This window comes from Dipodomys ordii, unplaced genomic scaffold (genome assembly GCF_000151885.1).
Source record: "Dipodomys ordii isolate 6190 unplaced genomic scaffold, Dord_2.0 Scaffold41, whole genome shotgun sequence".
NCBI lineage: Eukaryota > Metazoa > Chordata > Mammalia > Rodentia > Heteromyidae > Dipodomys > Dipodomys ordii.
This window is the reverse complement of record NW_012267257.1, coordinates 868,706-888,123: the sequence shown is the minus strand read 5'-3', so window position 1 is coordinate 888,123 and position 19,418 is coordinate 868,706. Positions and strand designations below refer to the sequence as shown.

The following is a 19,418-nucleotide window of genomic DNA, read 5'->3' as shown; positions in this document are numbered from 1 at the left end:
GGATGGGAAGGATAAACAAAGGAGGAGGCTGCAATGCTTGGTAAGAAATGTACGCATTATCCTGCCCATGTAATTGTAACGCCTCTGTACAGTATGTTCACAAATAAAATAAAATAAATTATAAAAAATTTCAATCATTGAAGACAGATAAAACCATATTACCATTCAGATTCAACAAATGAGTTTGGTATCTACTACATGCTGACTGATTCCATATACATTTCTCTTTCTGTTATAATACACGTAGGTTATGATTTTACTGTACTTTAAAGAGGAAGAAAAAGTTGTTGGGTATGGTGATGCATGCCTGTAATCCAAGCTACTGGGGAGATAACAGCAGGAGGACTACCTCTCAAGTTGTCCCAGATGAATGTGTGAGACAGTTTCTCTAAAGCAAACTAATAGCCAAGGCCTGACTGAGGGCACAGCTCAAGTGTTGGAGTGCTTGACCTACAAGTGTGGGGCCCTGAATCCAATCTCCTATACTAAAAAAGAAAAAAGGTACAGTGAATTGATTTTCCCCAGGTCACATCATCTGTGCTGTTTATCTGTATATTGATTGAGACTTAATTGTTAGCTGCCTCTTTTGCCAACATTCTCTTTAATACCAGAACCCAAGCACTATAAACAAAAGGCTTCACAGTTCAACCTGTGAGATATCTATCTTCCCAGGAACGTTGGTAGAGCCAGGGAGTTGTTCTGCCTTGGGGAATCATACCAGGCCTGGCATAGTTAAGAAGATGCTCTTTCTTCCCCTGCCCTGGTGTCCTGAAACACATGTTCCTAGAAAGAGTTGGCTGCAAAGTCGCCATCTTTGTAAGCCCCAAGGTTCCTTCATAATTCACTAAAGACCAAAGAAGTTTCTCTTCCTAGTCCCTTGCACAGGGTCCAGCCAAAGAAATGTTGAATTTTAGAATTTTGGAAGAGGCACGGTTTTCTGTTAACATATTCTGAAAGTGGCCATTAACTTTAGATTCACTTCTATCCTTTCCCTCTATCCTTGATCCAATTGTTTTCTACATGTCTATAGCAAGAGCCATTGTTAGACCTTGTGTTATCATGGAAGAGATGGAGAGGACCATCATACGTCTCTCTGAGATAGGAATTTCTCAGCTAGAGCAATGGTCTTCAAACTGAGTAGACACAGAAGTTGCCAAAGAAGTTGGTTTACCTGACAGACTCCATCCCAGAGCATCTATCCCACTAGAGCGGCCTCACATGGCCTCCCAGGAGCCTGCATTGAAAACAAGCCTCCAACTGATATCAGCACCAGAGATCTGTGGGACCCATTGAAAGGCTCTGCCTAGATTTGTTTGTAAGTCTTAGAGGAACTATGCACACTAATGAAACGTGAAAACCTAGGTTCTGAGGAAAATCTCTGTGAGAATTGGACAATGCATCATTGAAATCCAGATGGAGGCAGGAAGGGGTAGTGTGGTTGGGGGTGGGGGATGTGTTACTCTTCCTCTGAAGATGGAACCAATCGATCATCACAACAGAAGGAGAACTCTGCAAAGTCAGTCAGGCCTGATTCCACTGAAGGTGCAGGGCCCTTCAGCAGGGCTGGTCTGGGGGCGAATCCAACATCATCCATGGATAGTCTTAGCAATGCAAAGACAGCAAGTTCAAAAAGATGGTGGTCAAGAGAAAGACCTCTGGGGTACCTTGATACAGAGGAAGAATGAAGCCTGAGTAAGGTGGTTATAAATTGTTGAACACAAGCTCGAGGCAGCCCTGTTAGGAAGATCACTGGGAAGATTTGAAATGAGTAGCGTTGAGGATTTTTGTTGAGTCTTCACCAAGACCACTTTATGGTGGGGCAAGGCTGAACTGATATCTGGAATGGGACTGGCATTATAAATTCCAACTGGAGACTAAGAACTGAGTTCGGCTACCTCCAAGAATCTGGTATTTCCTTTCCTCTATACTCCCTTCACCCATCCTTCTCACTTCCCAGCACTTCTTATATTCCTCAGCCTGGAGCTTCCACTCAACCAATCTAATGCCACAGCTGTTAACCGGAACTTCAAAGAGTTACATTTTCTCAGGGTTATTTCATAGAATAAATTTTTACAAACGTCAAGTGTCGAGAGTTTCAAGGGAAATTCTGGTGTTAAGATAGAAAAAAAATTCTGTAATGGTGCTATCACATCTAACTTCACCTGTGGAGGATACAAGAATGACTTAACTCCACAAAGCCAAGTGTAAGTGGTAATATAAATTGTGCAGATGATTGGAGTAAAGTTTGAAGTTTGAGTCTCCTAGCTAGCTACATTTGTCCAAGGATGCCCAAGGGACACCGTTAGCACTACACTCCGTAGCCCCCTTCACAGACACATGCTGGTACCAGGTAGGTTGCCAGGCATAAACTTGTGCGACCATATGCATCCTGTGTGTTAATATTGGCTCCCATCTTCAACAGCAGCTTCACTGTGTCCACTTGACGTCCAGAAACTGCATGCATTAAGGGTGTACATCCTGGAACGAGACATGTCAACAGCCTTTAAACATGTCTGACTTAGGAAGTTCACGAGCAGACTTCATTTGCCTGTTGATTTATTTTGCTTTTTGCAGCATAAACACAGCTGTTGAATTGTGAACTGTGTAGTACTCAAGAGAGGTGAAGACAATTGTTACTTCATTTACACAAATGATGTGTTCTTTTTCTGGCATTTCTTTAATCCCCTATAATGTTGCAATAGTTGGTTGGTGGAAATATTTGGGGCCAAGGATTGTTTTTTTTTTTAAAAATTATTGCCTTGGGGATCTGTATAATTTGGGACCTAATGGGCAGGTTTATGGCGATTTGGTTTCAACAGGCTGAAACTGGAAGGGCCTTTGGAAAGCAACTCTAGCCAGGCAGACGGGCTTAGCATGCTTTTATTGGAGGTGGTAAGTGAGAAAGCTAGGTGATAGCCTAGACAAAGGAGCACAGAGTTTTACTAAATGAGCCATCTGTCCTAAGCACTCGTTTTCAGGATCAGTATAGGCAAAGCCATCTGTTTTTGTTCAATTTAGGTTTTGTGGCACTGGAATTTGAACTTGGTCTTTGCACTTGATAGGCAGGTACTCTCACCACTGAGCCACACCTCCAGGTCACCATTTATTTTTGCCTTGTTGTTTTATTTTTATGTTTAATATTCGTGCAAAGGAGTTGCCATTTAACAAAGTAGAATCTGAATATAATGAACCTTTTTTTAGACAACGAATAAAACCCTAATTTAAAAAACTATTTTAAGTAGTTGTATAAAGGAGTTGCCATTCAACAAAGCAGTTTACGAGTATAATGTGTCTTGGTCAATGTTACTCCTTTGAACATTCTCATCCCTTCTTCCCAACCTAGCATTTAAATTTTTTATTGTTATTTCAAAGGTGATGTACAGAAGAGTTGCAGCTATATAAGTCAGAAAAAGAGTACATTTCTTTCTGGACAATGTATCACCCCTTCCCTCACCCAGCATTTGGTTTTTAAATGTATTTTTTCCTGAATAAATATAGAGATGAAATTACATATTTTGATTAACTTTGCAGAGCTTTTGGAACAGGCCAGTTCAGGGTTTTAGAATCCAAGTTGTTCACCTTTCTTCAGGAAAAGAAACAAAACCTCAAGCACAGCTTGACTTATTTTTCCAGCTCTGACTTATTTAGATGTCTTTTGCCTGGAGATTTATGTTGACATTGAGATTCTTGGATGAACTGCAAACGATGATCCGCAGAGATCTCTAAAAATGCATAGATCTCAATGTCTCTCCAAATCTCTCCCTTTTAAGATATTTTCAGGTGTCTCTGCTTGGTAAAAGCAGCAATGAAATGTTATATCTTTGAACAGCAACAAAGTTTCCTCTCTTTTCCCTCTCCTTCTCCTTCCTATTTTTCTTCCTTTCAAAAGTGATACTTATAACCACTGGGGTGGGGGTGGAGGAAGACATGCTGAATAAGGCAATTCTGAAAGCAATTTGCGAATCTAAAATATTCAGTCCATAAACAAATGAAATTTTAGGTATTATTTTGAAGGAATCACATGCTCTAATTAATTTGCATCTGTCTCGAGTTCCTAGCTTATATTTAAATTTTTCTGAGAACAACCCTCTGACTCTCCACTGTAAACTAACTCTCCGAGTTATGATCTCTCATCATCCTCAAATTTTCTTTATTAACTCTTTTAACAAAGATCATGGTTTGAAGCCAGCCTGGTCAGGAAAGTCTGTGAGATTCTTATCTTCAATTAACCAACAAAAGTTCAGAATAAATGGAACTGTGACTCAACTGGTAGAGTGCTAGCCTTGAGTGAAAAAGCTCAGGGACAAGGCCCAGGCCATGAGTTCAAACCTCAGTACTGCCACATACAAAAAAAATGTGTTTCTACAAAAATGATCAAAATTAAGAAGTGATACTGTTCAAAAAGAAATGTACTAATTACCTGACTTATGTAACTGCAACCCCTCTGTACATCACCTTTATAATAACAATAAAAAGCAATCAAACTTTTTGGGTGACATAAAAGAACTAACCAGAAGAATCAGTCCATTTAATCTAAATTGTTAAATTTATGTGTAAAGTTGTCTCTAGTATTTCTTTATTATCTGTTAGACATCTATAGAGTCTGTAGTGATATTTTTAATGTTCATTTTAATAATGGAAATGTGCTTTCTTCCACATTTTTCTTTGTCAGTATCACTAGAGGCTTGTCAACTTCATTGATCTTTTCATTGAATCAATTTCTTGTTTCATTGATTCTTTTTCTATTGCTTTTACATTTTCAATTTAATCTTTCCTCTATTATTTTGTTTCCTTTGGCTTTCTTTCAGTTTATTTGGCTCTTTGTCTAAGCTCTTAAGGTAAAAACTTAAATTTGTGATTGAAGTTTTCCCTCCTTCCTAAAGTGTAAATTTAGTGTTAAAATCTCCCCCCCCCATAGCATTCCTTTAATATTGACATTTATTGATTATCCTTTGTCATTTAACTTGAGATTTTCCTGTTTCTCAATATGATACGTGACTTATTTAAACTTGGACAGGTCCTGGAGTACTAATATACTTTGGCCATTGCCACAGAGATATTAGACACAAATTCAAAGAAATTGACTTCATATAAGATGTGATGTAAAAGATTTTGAAGCTCATTCTATAAAGAAATAGTGAGGTATCTGCACAGGCAAGATATCTCCGGTACTAAAGTGGCCAGTCCGAAATCATTTTAATAATATTGCTTATCTCAAAAAAAAATAAGAGCAAGGAGTGAATTTGAAATGCATAAATAAATAGCTCACCTTCACTGTCACAGCATTCCAGGATGGAGGGGTCTTCCCGAATCACTGCGGTCAGAGCATTGACATCTCCGTTAGACGCTGCCTGGTACACCATGGTCAGGTCAACATCTTCAGCTGAGTCACCTCCATGAATCAAACAGGTACACTGTTAGTGTGTGGAGTGAATTCACTCATTGAATAACATCCCAGGTGTCACCCACACAAATGATTCATTCAACCTTTCTGAAGAAAGCAAGCAGAGTTTTGAGTCATCCTTATCGAACCTTCATTCACCACCTCAGCAGAGAGGTGGACCATTGTGGACCATTCGTAACAGCAGCCTATGCCAGAAAGGAGCCAAGCAATTAGATATCCTTTCAGATTTTATGACTCTTGCGCATTCTGGTTTTCAAAATTACTAAGACCACAGAAGGAAGTGGGGTCTTCATTTTGGTTCTGAGCTTCTCTTTTTGATCTGAAACATGTCGCTTGTCTTCTCATGATTTAACTTAGCCTTTTTTGAAAGAGGCATTGTGATCCACACTCCAGAAACATTCAGCACCCTTGCCTGTCCTGCTGGGTACTCTGAGGGTTGACCCTTGCTGACTGTATCCTTAGATTCCCCTACCCACTTGCATGTCCATGGGAAGCAGACTGGGGACTGAGGGAAACAGATGGGGGCAATTTTCACATCCCCAGCATAGTACTGAGCAGTAGCTTCCTTCCTTCTTTTACAAGTTCTTCCTTTGCAGAGCCAGCTCTCAGTGGATCCTTTGATAACAGTCTCTTCCCATTCTCCTTCAGCTGTCAGCTGGACAACAGCTTTCTCCTGGTGTTCATCTGTGGTGATAGTTCTTAGAACCTAGTTTGTCTTTGTATGTTGTTCTTTCTTGAAGGCCCCTTTGTTTTAGGAGTTCATGAAATGGCATTTCATTTGAATTTGGTAGCCATTTGTATGCTTGTGTGCTTTTGTGCACAACTGATTTCACTAATAATATTGGCAAAGGTGATGAAGGTGTGGCAGGCAGGAAGAGCATAAGAAAGCTGAGAAGCAAGTTCCTCAAGAGAAATGCCCTGCTGAGAGGTGGTGTTGATCTCCTTTACTTACTCAAATTTCCTAGATATAGTTTTCCCCTAAACATAACCACTATTCTGGGAAAAATTATGTAAGTTTTGTTTTAAGTTGTACTTTTCTACTAATACGATTATGCTAAAGATATTTTTTCAGATCTTTTGGATCCTTAGTTGGCAAGAGTCCAGACCTTTGGGTTAGTCTTTCTGTCTCAATATTTTTTTAAGATATCACTAATGGTTTTAAACCTGTTAGCTATAACAGGAAGTAGCTGTTATTGAAATGAATTACTTTACAACAACATCATTTTGTAAAGTAAGTGGTTGATTCCTAATTTGTCCACAGTACTTTTTTCTTTAAAGAAGACTCAACTGCACACTTACATGGAGACTGGAAGTGGTATCCAGAGTAAATGTACTTGTGTGTTAAGTTTGGAGTCCCTGGAACCAGACAACTTAGGTACAGGTTCTGCCTGCTTGTACTGCCCAGTTGTGTGAGTGTAGGTCAGTTATCCTTTCTAGGCCTTGATGATGGTGATGATGGTCACTCATATGGTTATTGTATGGAAAAATGAATTAAATATAAATTCTTCATGCTCTTGGAACATAATCTGGTGTTTTGCAAACATTGTTTATACTTTGCTACTACTAATACTATTTTTTTTAAAAAACTAAGCTTTTTTAGATAGCATTAAATGTATGGGGCATTTAGGGGAAAAAAGGCCTCTTGATGATGATTAACAAAGAATCAGTAACTTGTCCAGAATATTATCCATTTAAAACCTTCCCAGGCATCTACCCATCTTACTTGGGTATAAGCAATAAAACCCAGACTTAAGGACTAAGAAAGGCCTGGTATCTCATTATAGGTGCATAACTGAAGATGCTGGTTTTATTACCTTGAGAAAAGATTCTAGGGGAGTGCCAAGGAACAGCCAAAGGTGACAACATTGGGTATATCATTGAAGTAAGGAGGCCAGGTCTGGCCAGCGCCATATTGGCCACATTGTAATGGGCATGCCTGGACCCCTGGAGGCAGGGGCAGGCACTTGGCTGATAGGTTACTGAATCTGTCAGTCCAGTGCCCGGGACTGTGAATTTTCTGAGGATCTGCCCCCTGTGCCAACCTATTTAGGCCCGGACCAGTTAGCCACCAGGACTCCATGCCACGTGTGTCCCCGTGATAGTGTCCTGTGTCCTGCCTCCTGGCTCATCTTCAATCATCATGGAGTCCCAATTCAGCTCTCCATTGAAGTTGAATTGGCATGTTGGTATTGTTTTTGTTATTTCTTTCCTCTTTAGCATATTTCCTGGCTATGTGTATTTTGCATGCTGCAGGCCTTTGTAACAACTGGTGGTCTGCGACCTATTAACTGTATAATAAAGACTCCAATATTCTATAATTTAAAATGTGGCTTCTGGGATGATTTACCTTACAACAATATAATGTATATACAGAACATATACAAATGTACTTAAACCTGTTCATGATGGAGTAAAATAAAATAAGTACACACATCGTCAAGAAAACAAACAACAAATGCTGACAAAGATGTGGGGAAAATGAACCTTATACACTGTTGGTGGGAATATAAACTTCTAGCAACTATGGAAATCATTATAGAGGTTTCACAACAACAACAACAAAACCCTAAAGTAAAAATAGAACTACTATGGTATTTCTATAATATTTGAGGCATGTACCTAAAAGAATGTCATATCAACATATAATATAGACATATTTGCATATCCATATTTAGTGCAGTACTACATATATATATCATAATTGACAATTATAGAATCAGATTAAGTGCTACCAACCAATGAATGGATATATATATGTATCATATATATATATATATATACATGATATAATTTTTTATTCAGCAATAAAGAAGAATGAAATTATGTCATTTTCAAGAAAATGGAAGGAATGGAAGAATATGTTAACAGAAATAAGCCAGACTCAGAAAAACAAATACTGCCTGTTTTCTTTCAAATGTGCAGTCCAGATATTTAAAGAAAGATATGGAAAGAGAAAGAGGATTTCTTGGGAAGAAAAAAGGGACCAGAAGAAGGGGGAAGATAAATGTGGCTAATGGCAAGGCGAATACAATCCAAAAATGAAAATGTTACAACAAAAGCCATTACTTTATACAATAAAAAAATAAAACTAGAGTTGGGTGTGGTGGCTTACCCTCATAACTTTAGAAGCAGAGATTAGGAGGATCATGGTTCAATGTATATCTAGGTAAATAAAAGTTGGTAAATCCCTCTTGTCTCAACCAATAAGCCAAGTATGGTGGTGTGGATTTACGATCCCAGATATAAGGGAGGTATATGGGGCTGGGGTGGTCTGAGGCCAGCTGCAGGCAATAATATGACACTCTATCTGAAACATAACGAATGTTATAAGCAGAGGGCCTGGATCAAGTGGTACTATGCCTCCTTAGCAAAGTGTGAAGCTATAAGTTCAAACCCAAGTATCATTTAAAAAATACCTAAACTTAAAAATGGTTTTTAAAAATAAAATTTAAAGACTTGAAAATAAAAGTCAGCATGTTCATCTCACAGTGAAGCTGCATTATCTGAAAAACAATTAGAATTCACAAAACATTTTGCCAGAATGATTTCAATATTTAACAGGAAGCAAAATATCTTGGCTGATACAACACTCACTTTAACCTATCCTTTCTGTTGCCCCAGCTCCTCTTGCCCAGCTCCAACTCTATTATTCTCTGAGGACCACTTCTGTTCCACATTCAGCCCACAAACTGAGTCAGTGCATTGACTACATCCTGATCAGGGGGAGGAACGTGGCCTAGACCACTTGGCATTGACATTATCCTGGCCTCAGAGACCGATTCATGAATGTGACCCAATTAGAGTGTGAAAAACAAACACACTTTGGCTAGAATAGTTGGGAACAATGCTTTTACCTTATTCTGCCAACTGTGGACCTGAGAGCTTGGTGACACCTTATGGGTGGAGAACCTGTCTAAGAAGAATGAAGACAAAGCCAGGAGAAGGGCAGAGCTGGGTCAAGAGAAGGAAATAGTTGAGACCTGGTGATGTCATTTAAACCAAATCAAGACACACCTTAAGCCAGCATCATCTCTGGAATATTTACATGTGCCAGTAATTTACTTTTTTGCTTAAGCCAGTTTGCATGGTATTGTGTGAATAACTTTGATCTTAGTTTCAGTCATTGGAAGCCACCCTGAGACTTGGGCCTGGGAACACAAACCAGGGTATTTATGAACCTGTCCATCCCACAAGTTGTAGGATCCCTGTAGCCAACAGCAGTTCTCCATACACAAAGTAGGGAGCCATTTTAGTGAAAGCAGCCCAGAAATATGCAACCAACCCTTCCATAAGAGACTTCATATCTCAGCAGTTCTGATATCAATCCTAGTGCTTTGTGTACTGGGAAAATGCTTGGCTACCAAAGTATATTTTTATCCTCTATCCAGTGGTGAGAAGCCTTGGTACTATGTTTTCTGTATGATTAATGAGACTATTTCAACAGAAAGAACAAGTGATTAAAACTTTCAGTCAATAATTTGGCTTAAGATGTATAATTTCCAATATATATAGGACAAGTAATATGTCTCCTCCAAAAGTCAATTAAGTCCACAATACAAGACTTGCAGGGTAGGGTTAAATTTCAGACAATGAACTCAAAAGAACACTGATAATATGAGGCCCTTGTCTGATGCATAGCTAGTAAAAATCTCCAATTCTGTGGGTTTTTTTTCTTGCTAGCTATGTCCTCTGCATGCAGAAACTCCTCAGTTTGATGCAAAGCTATTTATCCAGTCTTTCTTTGATTGGTTGTGATTCTGAATCTTTAATTAGGAAGTTTTGACACATGTCTGGGAGCCCTAGTGTTTCCCCTACCCCTTCCTGTATTTTCATGATATCTGGCCTTATGTTGAGGTCTTTGCTCCATTTAGAATTGATTCTGGTGCAGGGTGATATAAGGATCTAGCTTCAGTTTCCTGCATGTGTTTAGCTAACTCTGCCAGCACCATTTATTGAAGAGGCTTTCTTCCATCCTGTGCTTTTGGCTCCCTTACCAAAGATTAGTGGCTAAAAGTCTGTGGGTTCATTTCTGGGTCTTCTATTCTATTCTATTGGTTCTATGCTTCCATCTGAAAGAATGATATTTCACCATTAGTAAGGAATAGATGAGATATACAAATTGTTATGTCAAAAAACGAACTTTACAACTTTGGTGGGGGGGGGAAGGTGAGGGGGAAAAGGGAGGGAATGGGAAAGGGAAACAAAGGAGCAGGCAACAATACTTGATAATAAATGTACTCATTATCTTGCCCATGTAATTGTAACCCTTCTGTACGGTATTTTCACAATTTTAAAAAAAGGAATAGAAAAACTTTGAAAAAATTATATTAAGCTGAGTAAGCCAGATTCAAGAAACATAGGTTCATGGTTTCTCTCATTTATAATGATTAGAATGTGCTTATGAATCTACAAATAAGCACAATAGATGATAAAATGCAAAAAAAAATTATACTTGGTCATGACAAATTAACAGGACTGTAAACATTCACACGGTAATACCAAAGGAGGATATTCTTAGGAGAGGATCACAAAGGCTCAATAGCCATGTGCATATGATCATATGAAATGATGGTTATCTGAATGAACTCCAAGAAAGGGAAACAAGGGCTTTTTTGTTATTTTGCTTTTTTTCTCTTTGTCCTGCTTTTGACTTCTATATCCTTTTGTCTTATATGTAAGTTTATCTGATTTGGGGAGGGTCAGGGAGATCACAAAAATGGTAGGGTAAAGGGTGAATGAAGCAGCAGTGATACTCACTAGACACTATGTTGAAAATAAACTATATAACTTGTGTGGGAGGGAGTTGGGAGGAAAAAACTGGGAGAAAATGAGCCAAAAGGTGACACTGTTCAAAAAGAAATGATCTCATCACCTAATTTATAGAACTGTGATGCCTCTGTACATCACCTTTACAATAAAAATAAATAAAAATAAAAAAGAGCAATGATAAAAATGAGCCACAAAAAATAGAGAAAAGATGTATAAGTGCCTGAATGAATCCAAAGAAGATACAAATAAACAGTTGAATGAACTCAAAGGGTCTTCAGATAAACAGCTGAATGAAATAAAGTGATGCAGTAACTAAGGAAGAATTCAATAAAGATATATTAATATATGTATAAATCAAATTGACATCCTGAAAATTGAAAGCTCAATAACTCACATGAAAAAAAACCTCTGTCAATACTTAAGTCTAGAAGCCTGCTGCTGTTTTTGTCTTCAGTGAAAATTTTATCCCTAAGAAAAGCAGGATTGGAATTTTTACCAGATTGTGTTGGTGTAGTTTATTCTTAGACATCTGAATATTCATGTAGCTCTGGGATTTTGAATTGGTGAATTCATAACATTTGGAAAAGCGTGACATGTACCATATGATCTCAGTTACTTAATAGGGATTGGTGTGTGTACATGAGAATCCAGTCATGTCCAACTGAACTGCTTGTGGCAATAATACTTTGTTCTTTACTTATATAAGTTTTCTGTAATGTACATGTTAAATAAAGGTTATTTTTTTAATTGAAAAGAACTTAACTGAAAACCTTATTAATATAGCAGAAGAAAAAAGTTACAGACCAATTTCCTTGGTGAACATAGACACCAAAATTCTCAATAAAATATTTGTCAACTGAATTCAACAGTATACTAAAACAATCAAGTTGCTTTCTTTCTAGGGATGTGAGAATGGTTCAACATAAGCAAATGGGTAAATGTACAGCATATAAACAGAATAAAAGCCAAAAAGTTGCATAGTTATAGCAATAAATGCTGGAAAAGGTTTTGATAAAATTCAATATCATTTCATGATTTAAAAAATCTCTAAATAAGGTAGAAAGAGAAGAAATATACCTCAATAAATAATAAAGGCCAAATATGACAGCTCTATAGACAACATTATATTAAGTGGGAGAAAAACTAAAATCATGTTCTCTAAAGTCAGGAATGGTATCAGGATGTTCATTCTTACTATTCCTATTCAATTATAATGGTGGAATTCCTGGCCATACCGTGAAAACTGAAAAAAAAAATCAATGCATTAGAATAGATCCCAGAAATAAACTCATACAAGTACAAGCATGTGGAATCTAGACCTAAAACTGCAATGATAACAATTGGACCTGAGTGTTAAAAGGGACATCATGTCTGTGTGTGGTGGGGGATGGTCAGCAGAAGAAGGAAGGCTGGGGAAATAAGGGTACTGTGGGATAAAGGACTTTATAGTTTTATGTTTATGATTGGATCTTAGTTCCAGTTTTTGTTAATTTTATTTACTTATTTAATATTTTTATTGTAAAGATACAGTACAAAGCAGTTATAGTTACATGAGTAAGGTAATGAGCACATTTTCTATGGAGCATTGTTACTCACTCTTTTGTTTTACCCGTACTATCCCTTCCCTCCCTACCTTCCCAACTCCTCCCCCCTACACACCCTGAAGTTGTAAAGTTCGTTTTCAACATAGTGTCTCGTACGTCTTATTGTTACAATGGGTCAACCAATTTTGTTATTTCCCTTCCCCTTCCCAAATTAGAAAAATGTATATACACTGGAAATACAGTCTATATACATATATACAAATACAGTGACACCAGGGATTATATCATGGGGGAAGAACATACAAAAGAAACAAAATCACATAGTACATTAAAAACAACAGCGACAAAGGAAAAAAAAACCTCTTATGTCCATATCTTGGGGTTCATTTTGCTTAGCATCATCTTATATGGTCATATGTACATAGCTTTTGACCTTTTCTGCTTGTCTGGTAATATTATCCTAGAAACATACTAGTTATTGCAAATAAGGGAAACCACGGAACCTATGTTTCTTTGGGTCTGGCTCCTTCACTTAGTATAATTTTTTTTCCAAGTCTTTCCATTTCCTAATGAATGGGGCAATGTCATTCTTTCTGATGGAGGCAGAATTCCATTGTATATATATAAATACCACATTTTCTTGATCCATTTGTCTACTGAGGGACATCTGGGTTGGTTCCATTATCTTAGCTATGATGAATAATGCTGCAATAAACATAGTTGTGCTGGTAGCTTTTGTATGGCCTTGTTTATGATCATTTGGGTCATAGGAGAGCTCTACATTGAGTCTTTTGAGGAACCTCCATACTGCTTTCCAAAGTGGTTGAACAAGTTTACACTCCCACCAACAATGCAGTAAGGTTCCCTTCTGTGCACATCCCCTCCAGCATCTGTTGTTATTAGATTTCTTGATTATAGCCATTCTAACTGGGGTGAGACGCATTTCTTTTATGGCTAGAGAAGTTGAGCATTTCTTCCTATGTCTGTTGGCCATTCTTATTTCCTCTTTGGAAAAGTCTCTCAAAGTCTTTGGCCCACTTATTAATGGGGCAGTTGTTTCTTTAAGGATTTGGGGGATTTAATTTTTTGAGTTCTAAGTATATTTTAGATATGAGACCCTCGTCTGTTATATGGTTAGTGAAGATCTTCTCCCAATCCATGGGCTTTTTATTGATCTTGCTAGCTATGTCCTTTGCCATGCAGAAGTTCTGCAGTTTCATGCAATCTCATTTGTCCAACCTTTCTTTGATGTGTTTCTGGGTCTTTATTAAGAAAACTTTGGCCTGTGCCAAGGAGCCCTAGAGTTTCTCCTATTCCTTCCTGTAATGTTTTCAGGATGTCTGGTTTTACTTCGAGGTCTTTGATCCATTTGGAGTTGATTCTGGTGCACTGTGATATATATAAAGATCTGGCTTTAGCTTTCTACAGGTGTTTAACCAATTTTGTCAGCACCATTTATTGAAGAGCCTGTCTTTCTTCCATTCTAATTTTTTAGCTCCCATATCAAAGATTAGGTGGCTATGTCTGCGGGTTAATTTCTGGGTGCTTGGTTCTATTGCATTGATCCTCAGGTCTGTTTTTGTGCCAGTACCAAGCTGTTTTGATTACTATGGCTTTGTAGCAGAGTTTGAATTTTGGCATTGACATTCCTCCAGCACTGTTCTTTCTGCTAAGAATTGCTTTTGCTATTCGGGGTCTCTTATTGTTCCACATGAATTTTTGGATTGCTTCTATTTCACTGAAGAATGAGGTTGGGATATTGATAGGTATTGCATTGAATTTGTAGATAGCCTCTGCTGTTGTCTTTTTTTTTTTTTAATTCTGTATTTGGATAGTCTGGCTGCATCCATGAATCTGGCTTCTAACTCTTTTTTTTTTTTTTGCCAGTCATGGGGCCTGAACTCTGGGCCTGGGCACTGTCCCTCAGCAATTCATCTCAAGGCTAGTGCTCTACCACTTGAGCCACAGCACCACTTCCTGCTTTTTCTGCTTATGTGGTGCTGAGGAATTGAACCCAGGGCAAGGCAAGCACTCTACCACTGAGCCACCTTCCCAGCCCAAAGATCCAAATGCTTTTTCTGCATCTATTGAGATAATCATGTGGTTCTTATTCTTGCTCTTGTTGATGTGATGAATTATATTAGTTGATTTGCATATATTGAACCAGTTTGCATCCCCAAAATGAATCCTGTTTTATCATGGAATATGATTTTTTTGATGAGCTGTTTGGCCAAAGTTTTGGTGAGAAAGAAATGGGTCATTAATTTTAAATATGGTGTAAGTTAAGGATCTAGTAGAAAGCTGGAGGAATAGCTTAGGCGGTATAGCACCAGCTATGAGCAAGAAAGCTGAAACACGCTAAGCTTAAATTCAAAACCCTGTATTGACATAAAAGAAAAGAAAATGTCTTCCTTTGGGCTGGATATAGTTCAAATGGTAGAGAACCTGCCTAGCAACTGTGAGGCCTTGAGTTCAATCCCTGGTACTGCAAAAACTAAGAAAAATAAATAAAAATAAGACAAAAACCCAGTTATGGTCCTTTCCATGTGGCTATTTTGTTGTTCAAGTACTAGTACTAAAGATATAGGATTATTTCTAGACTCATTTTATATGCCCATCATAATATTGTCCATTTTTATGTCAGTACCATGCTTTTTATTTGCTGTAGTTTTGTAGCAAGCTTTGAAATGAAAAATATGAGACTTACAACTTTGCCCCCTTTTTACATAAATTTGTCTTGGATATCTTGGGTAGGAGTCTCTTGAGATTTCATATAAATTTAGGGTGGGCTTTCCCATTTCTGTAAAAACATCACTGGGATTGGTTGAAATTGAATCTGCAGTCTGCTTGGGTACTATTGGCATCGAAGCAATATTAAGTCTTCTAATTCAGAATAGTTTTCATTCATTGGTATCTTCTTTAATTTCTTTCAACAATGTTTTTGGTATTCAGTGCACATGTATTTTGCCTCTTTGGTTAAGTTTAATTCTAAATAGTTGTTCTTTTTGTAAATAGAATAGATTTTGTAAGTAGAATTGTGTTTTCAAGAAATTTTTCTGCAAGCAATATTGTGGTTAAATTATTCTTTGAAACTTCAGCAGTTAGAGGTGGTAATGGGTGACTTACAGGGAGAAAGGTATTTGAATTGTTAGAGCATTGTAAAAATAAAAATGTTCCAGGTCACCTCAAGAGGTAATGAGTTTCCTGTTGTTGAAGATGGCCAGTTTGGCCAGAAGACCATCCAGGAAATGTTTTTAGAGGGAATTCAGCCACAGAATGAAGGACAGGGAAGTGAAGCTCTGCAGAGCTGGGCAGAATGGCATTTAGAGTTCCTTTTAGCCCTGGGATAAGTTACTAAACCACAGAAGGATTAGGAGATAGGAAATGAAGGAATTTCCCAAGAGGTTGTGCAGAAACAACCAATGTAAACTGTGGTTAATGCAAACCACTGGGCCTTAGCTTAGAGTTTGTGCAAAGAATTTCTATAGGAATGAGAAAAGATGTAGAAATAACAGGTACAAAAAGAAGAATGACTAATGATCTTTGTAAAATCCAAAATGGGGACAGGAATAACTTTCTTCCACTGAAGGTCACAAACCCACCTAACATATCCAAAAGAGGCACATAAATCCAAAACATATATATCTTTTTCATCTTCTTTCCCTTCCTTCCTTCCTTCCTTTTTTTCCTTCCTATTGAAATTACCTAGAGGTCAACTCAACACTTGTCCTGTATAAGCTGTGACTTTTTTGTTGAAGGGTCAAGTAAATGTAATGGCAAATTGAGTACTGCAGTTTTGGGAGTTTAAATTTGATAGTTTAGGAGATTCGATTTATTCTATTTTGGGATCCTTGAGTGATAGAACCCATCTGAGTCACCATGAAGTCTGGGTTCATTTGGGGTGACTCTAAAGGCCTATGCAGATATTTGTAGGTTGTGCTTTGGAGTGGAACTATTTGCCTCCGAATGAAGTATTTACATTTTTATTGACTCATTTACTCAGCATCTCCCATAAACTAGCAAAACTTGACTACAAAGATGGGAAAATCTCTACTACTTAAGAAGAACATGACATGCCCTAATGGGAAGATAAATGTCTAATTCATACTGAGACATACTGGGGATAATCTGGCAGGGCAGGAAAGGCTCACAGAAATGAAAACAAATGGGTAGACATTCTCATAATTGTAGTCCCCTTTCTTTCTGAAGAATTGTCCTGGAAGTTTCAGGATAGTAAAGCATTTGTATTGTTAGGGCTACCCAGAATGACCTTTCTAATAAAGACAGGCCTTTCCTCTTTCAGGAAAGGAAACAGACTTTCATTGCACCCCCAATGGCTCCATATAACAACATCGCCACCCACTGGTGATGAAGAGTCTCTGTGGGACCTGACCTGGGCCTTGAGTAAGGCTGGTGCCAGTTCCTCTGAGAATTAAGTCAGCTTGGAACTAACTCTCTGCCCAGGCAGGAACACAAAGTAACTGATATAGTTGGCTGACATTGAAACAAAGTCAGTCCCATGTGATTCTTATCATATATAGCATGTGAGTCACAGCATGGACTCTGGTAGGCAATATTCAGAAATGGTAGGAGCTCTGACACTATGACCCAGCTTGAATCCTGGCACTGCCACTTACTTGCCAGCTATGTGACTGTAAGCACTTTGTTTAGCCTTCCTATGCTCTTGTCTTGCCAAATGGGACAAGAACAGCCTATGGGTTAACTGTCATTAAATGCTGAAAGCCTTGTCTGGCACAAATCCAGGTAAGATAAGAACATTATTAGTGTGACAATAATTAGTACTATTATCCACATTTCTGCTTTGATGTACATAGGCACCCCTGTCTTCTATCCCCCGAGTGAGATGCTCTGATTTGCAGAAGGATGAAGTGATTCTGGGAGCTGAAATGTATTTCTATTTCTTAGGGTGCATTGCTTGAAATTTTAGGAAGGTTTTGTAAATTTACTGTCATATGGGAAGAATTAAAAAAAAATAACCTCCAAGCTTTTCTGCACTGTACTGGTTGAGAGCATATGTAGTTAAAGCAAACATTATGCAGGGAGGGTGGAAAATAGACTTCTTATTAGAAGGAAATCCTGCAGCAATATTAGTTTAGGGATAACAAATATCTAGACACACTCCCACTTTCCCTCATAGCCAGACTTGTCATGTAACCTACGCTGTGTTTCTTTGTGTCTTAGCATCTATGTTCCTGGGAGGGTTTTTCCTCCAAGCTGTGAATGAATTCTATGTTTGGTATATCTTCTGGTCAGAATGGTCTTTGGAAATGGCATTTGTTTTAGGAAGAATGTCTTTGTGGGTCTTTGGTAAGGAGGCCTTTCTACAATGTACTTTCAAGGAATACACTTCCATTTTAATAATACCAATTCCTGAATAAAGTAAGATCTTTAAAATCGGGTAACTTTTAAAATCAATTTGCACTTTGTACTCAAATGAGTTTTCTCATCCACTGAAGTCTCGTAGAAATCTTTTTGACACTAAAGTATTGTGTCATAAACTTCTTTGGTCATCAAGCAGGTGTTAATCTTTTATGAATTTTATTACAGATGTATGAAGAGTTATGCTAGCTGAGCTGCCTTTGGGAATTGAAAAGAAGTCCAGTATTATGATTTCAATCACCCTTTCTCTAATTTCCCTGTCTTTTGTTTATTTTGGGTCCGGTTGTGGGGCCTGAACTCTGGGGCTGGGCTCTGTCCCTCAGCTTCTTCAACTCAAGGCTAGTGCTCTACCACCTGAGCCACAGCACCACTTCCAGCTTTTTTTCAATTTTGCTTATGTGGTGCTGAGGAATTGAACCCAGGGCCTCATGCATGCAAGACAAGCACTCTACCACTGAGCCACCTTCCCAGCCCCTTCCCTGTCTTTTGAATGAACTATATGATTCCACTTATAGGAATGGCAGGTGTTGGAGCCAGGTATTTGCTATTTTATCTGGGGATTTTTCAGGGGTGAGGGATGGAAATGGTTAAATGTTTAATCTAAAAGAGCAAACTCAATTGAATATGAGAGCTGCATGCAAATACTGAAAAGCTTGGAAAGAGAATATGGAGTGTATTTGTGGATCCAGAACTTGTTCTTATGGGTATAAAAGGTAATACATAAGATCGAATAACCAGAGAAGTTCAGAAACCAAAGAACTGCCTTGTGAATTAGTGCTCTTTACTCCTATGTATACTTTAGCAAGTCTTAACTAAACATCTGTGGAGAGGAGGAGTCTGTCTGTCTGTCTCTGTCTCTGTCTCTCTCTCTCTCTGTCTCTTAGAGATTAAACAACTCAGGTCCTCATACTTTCTAGGAAAGTGCATTGGTTTCCTAGACGTGAGCCTGGGAGTTCAGTGAGCTTGACTCTTGGTCGCATTCCCTCCCAGAAGGGTAGAGCAGTGCATCCTTTTCAAGCAGAGCTTGAGGCTCTTCACTTCACCCCATCCTCAACAATACTGCCCCATTGTTTGTTAATAAATTAATAGTGATAGGAAAGACAGACTATAAGCCTTCAGTGGCCATTTATTTTATTGTTCATATTTATTCCCATGCAGTTTAACGAGTTATTTACCGGTGTTTCGGTATTATTATTTCTATGTACTATCTACTTGATTTGGAAGAGCTTCACATAAAGTTAAGACAGTAACTCCTCACTGTTATTAGGTGTTGCCGTTACCTTTACTTATGGATCTCTTAA

General features: G+C 38.1%; 1 protein-coding gene across 2 annotated transcripts in view; it reads right to left on the bottom strand.

The window, feature by feature from the left end:
* The window catches only part of Ankrd55 (ankyrin repeat domain 55), an 83,924-nt gene that overhangs the window by 50,490 nt on the left and 14,016 nt on the right, over positions 1–19,418 (bottom strand). For both annotated transcript variants that reach the window (XM_013018540.1, XM_013018541.1), the window contains 2 exons: positions 5,270–5,392; positions 2,348–2,478 (listed from right to left, as the gene is read on the bottom strand). In XM_013018540.1, the coding sequence (XP_012873994.1) occupies positions 2,348–2,478; positions 5,270–5,392 (254 nt within the window). The remainder of the gene's footprint in view (positions 1–2,347; positions 2,479–5,269; positions 5,393–19,418) is intronic.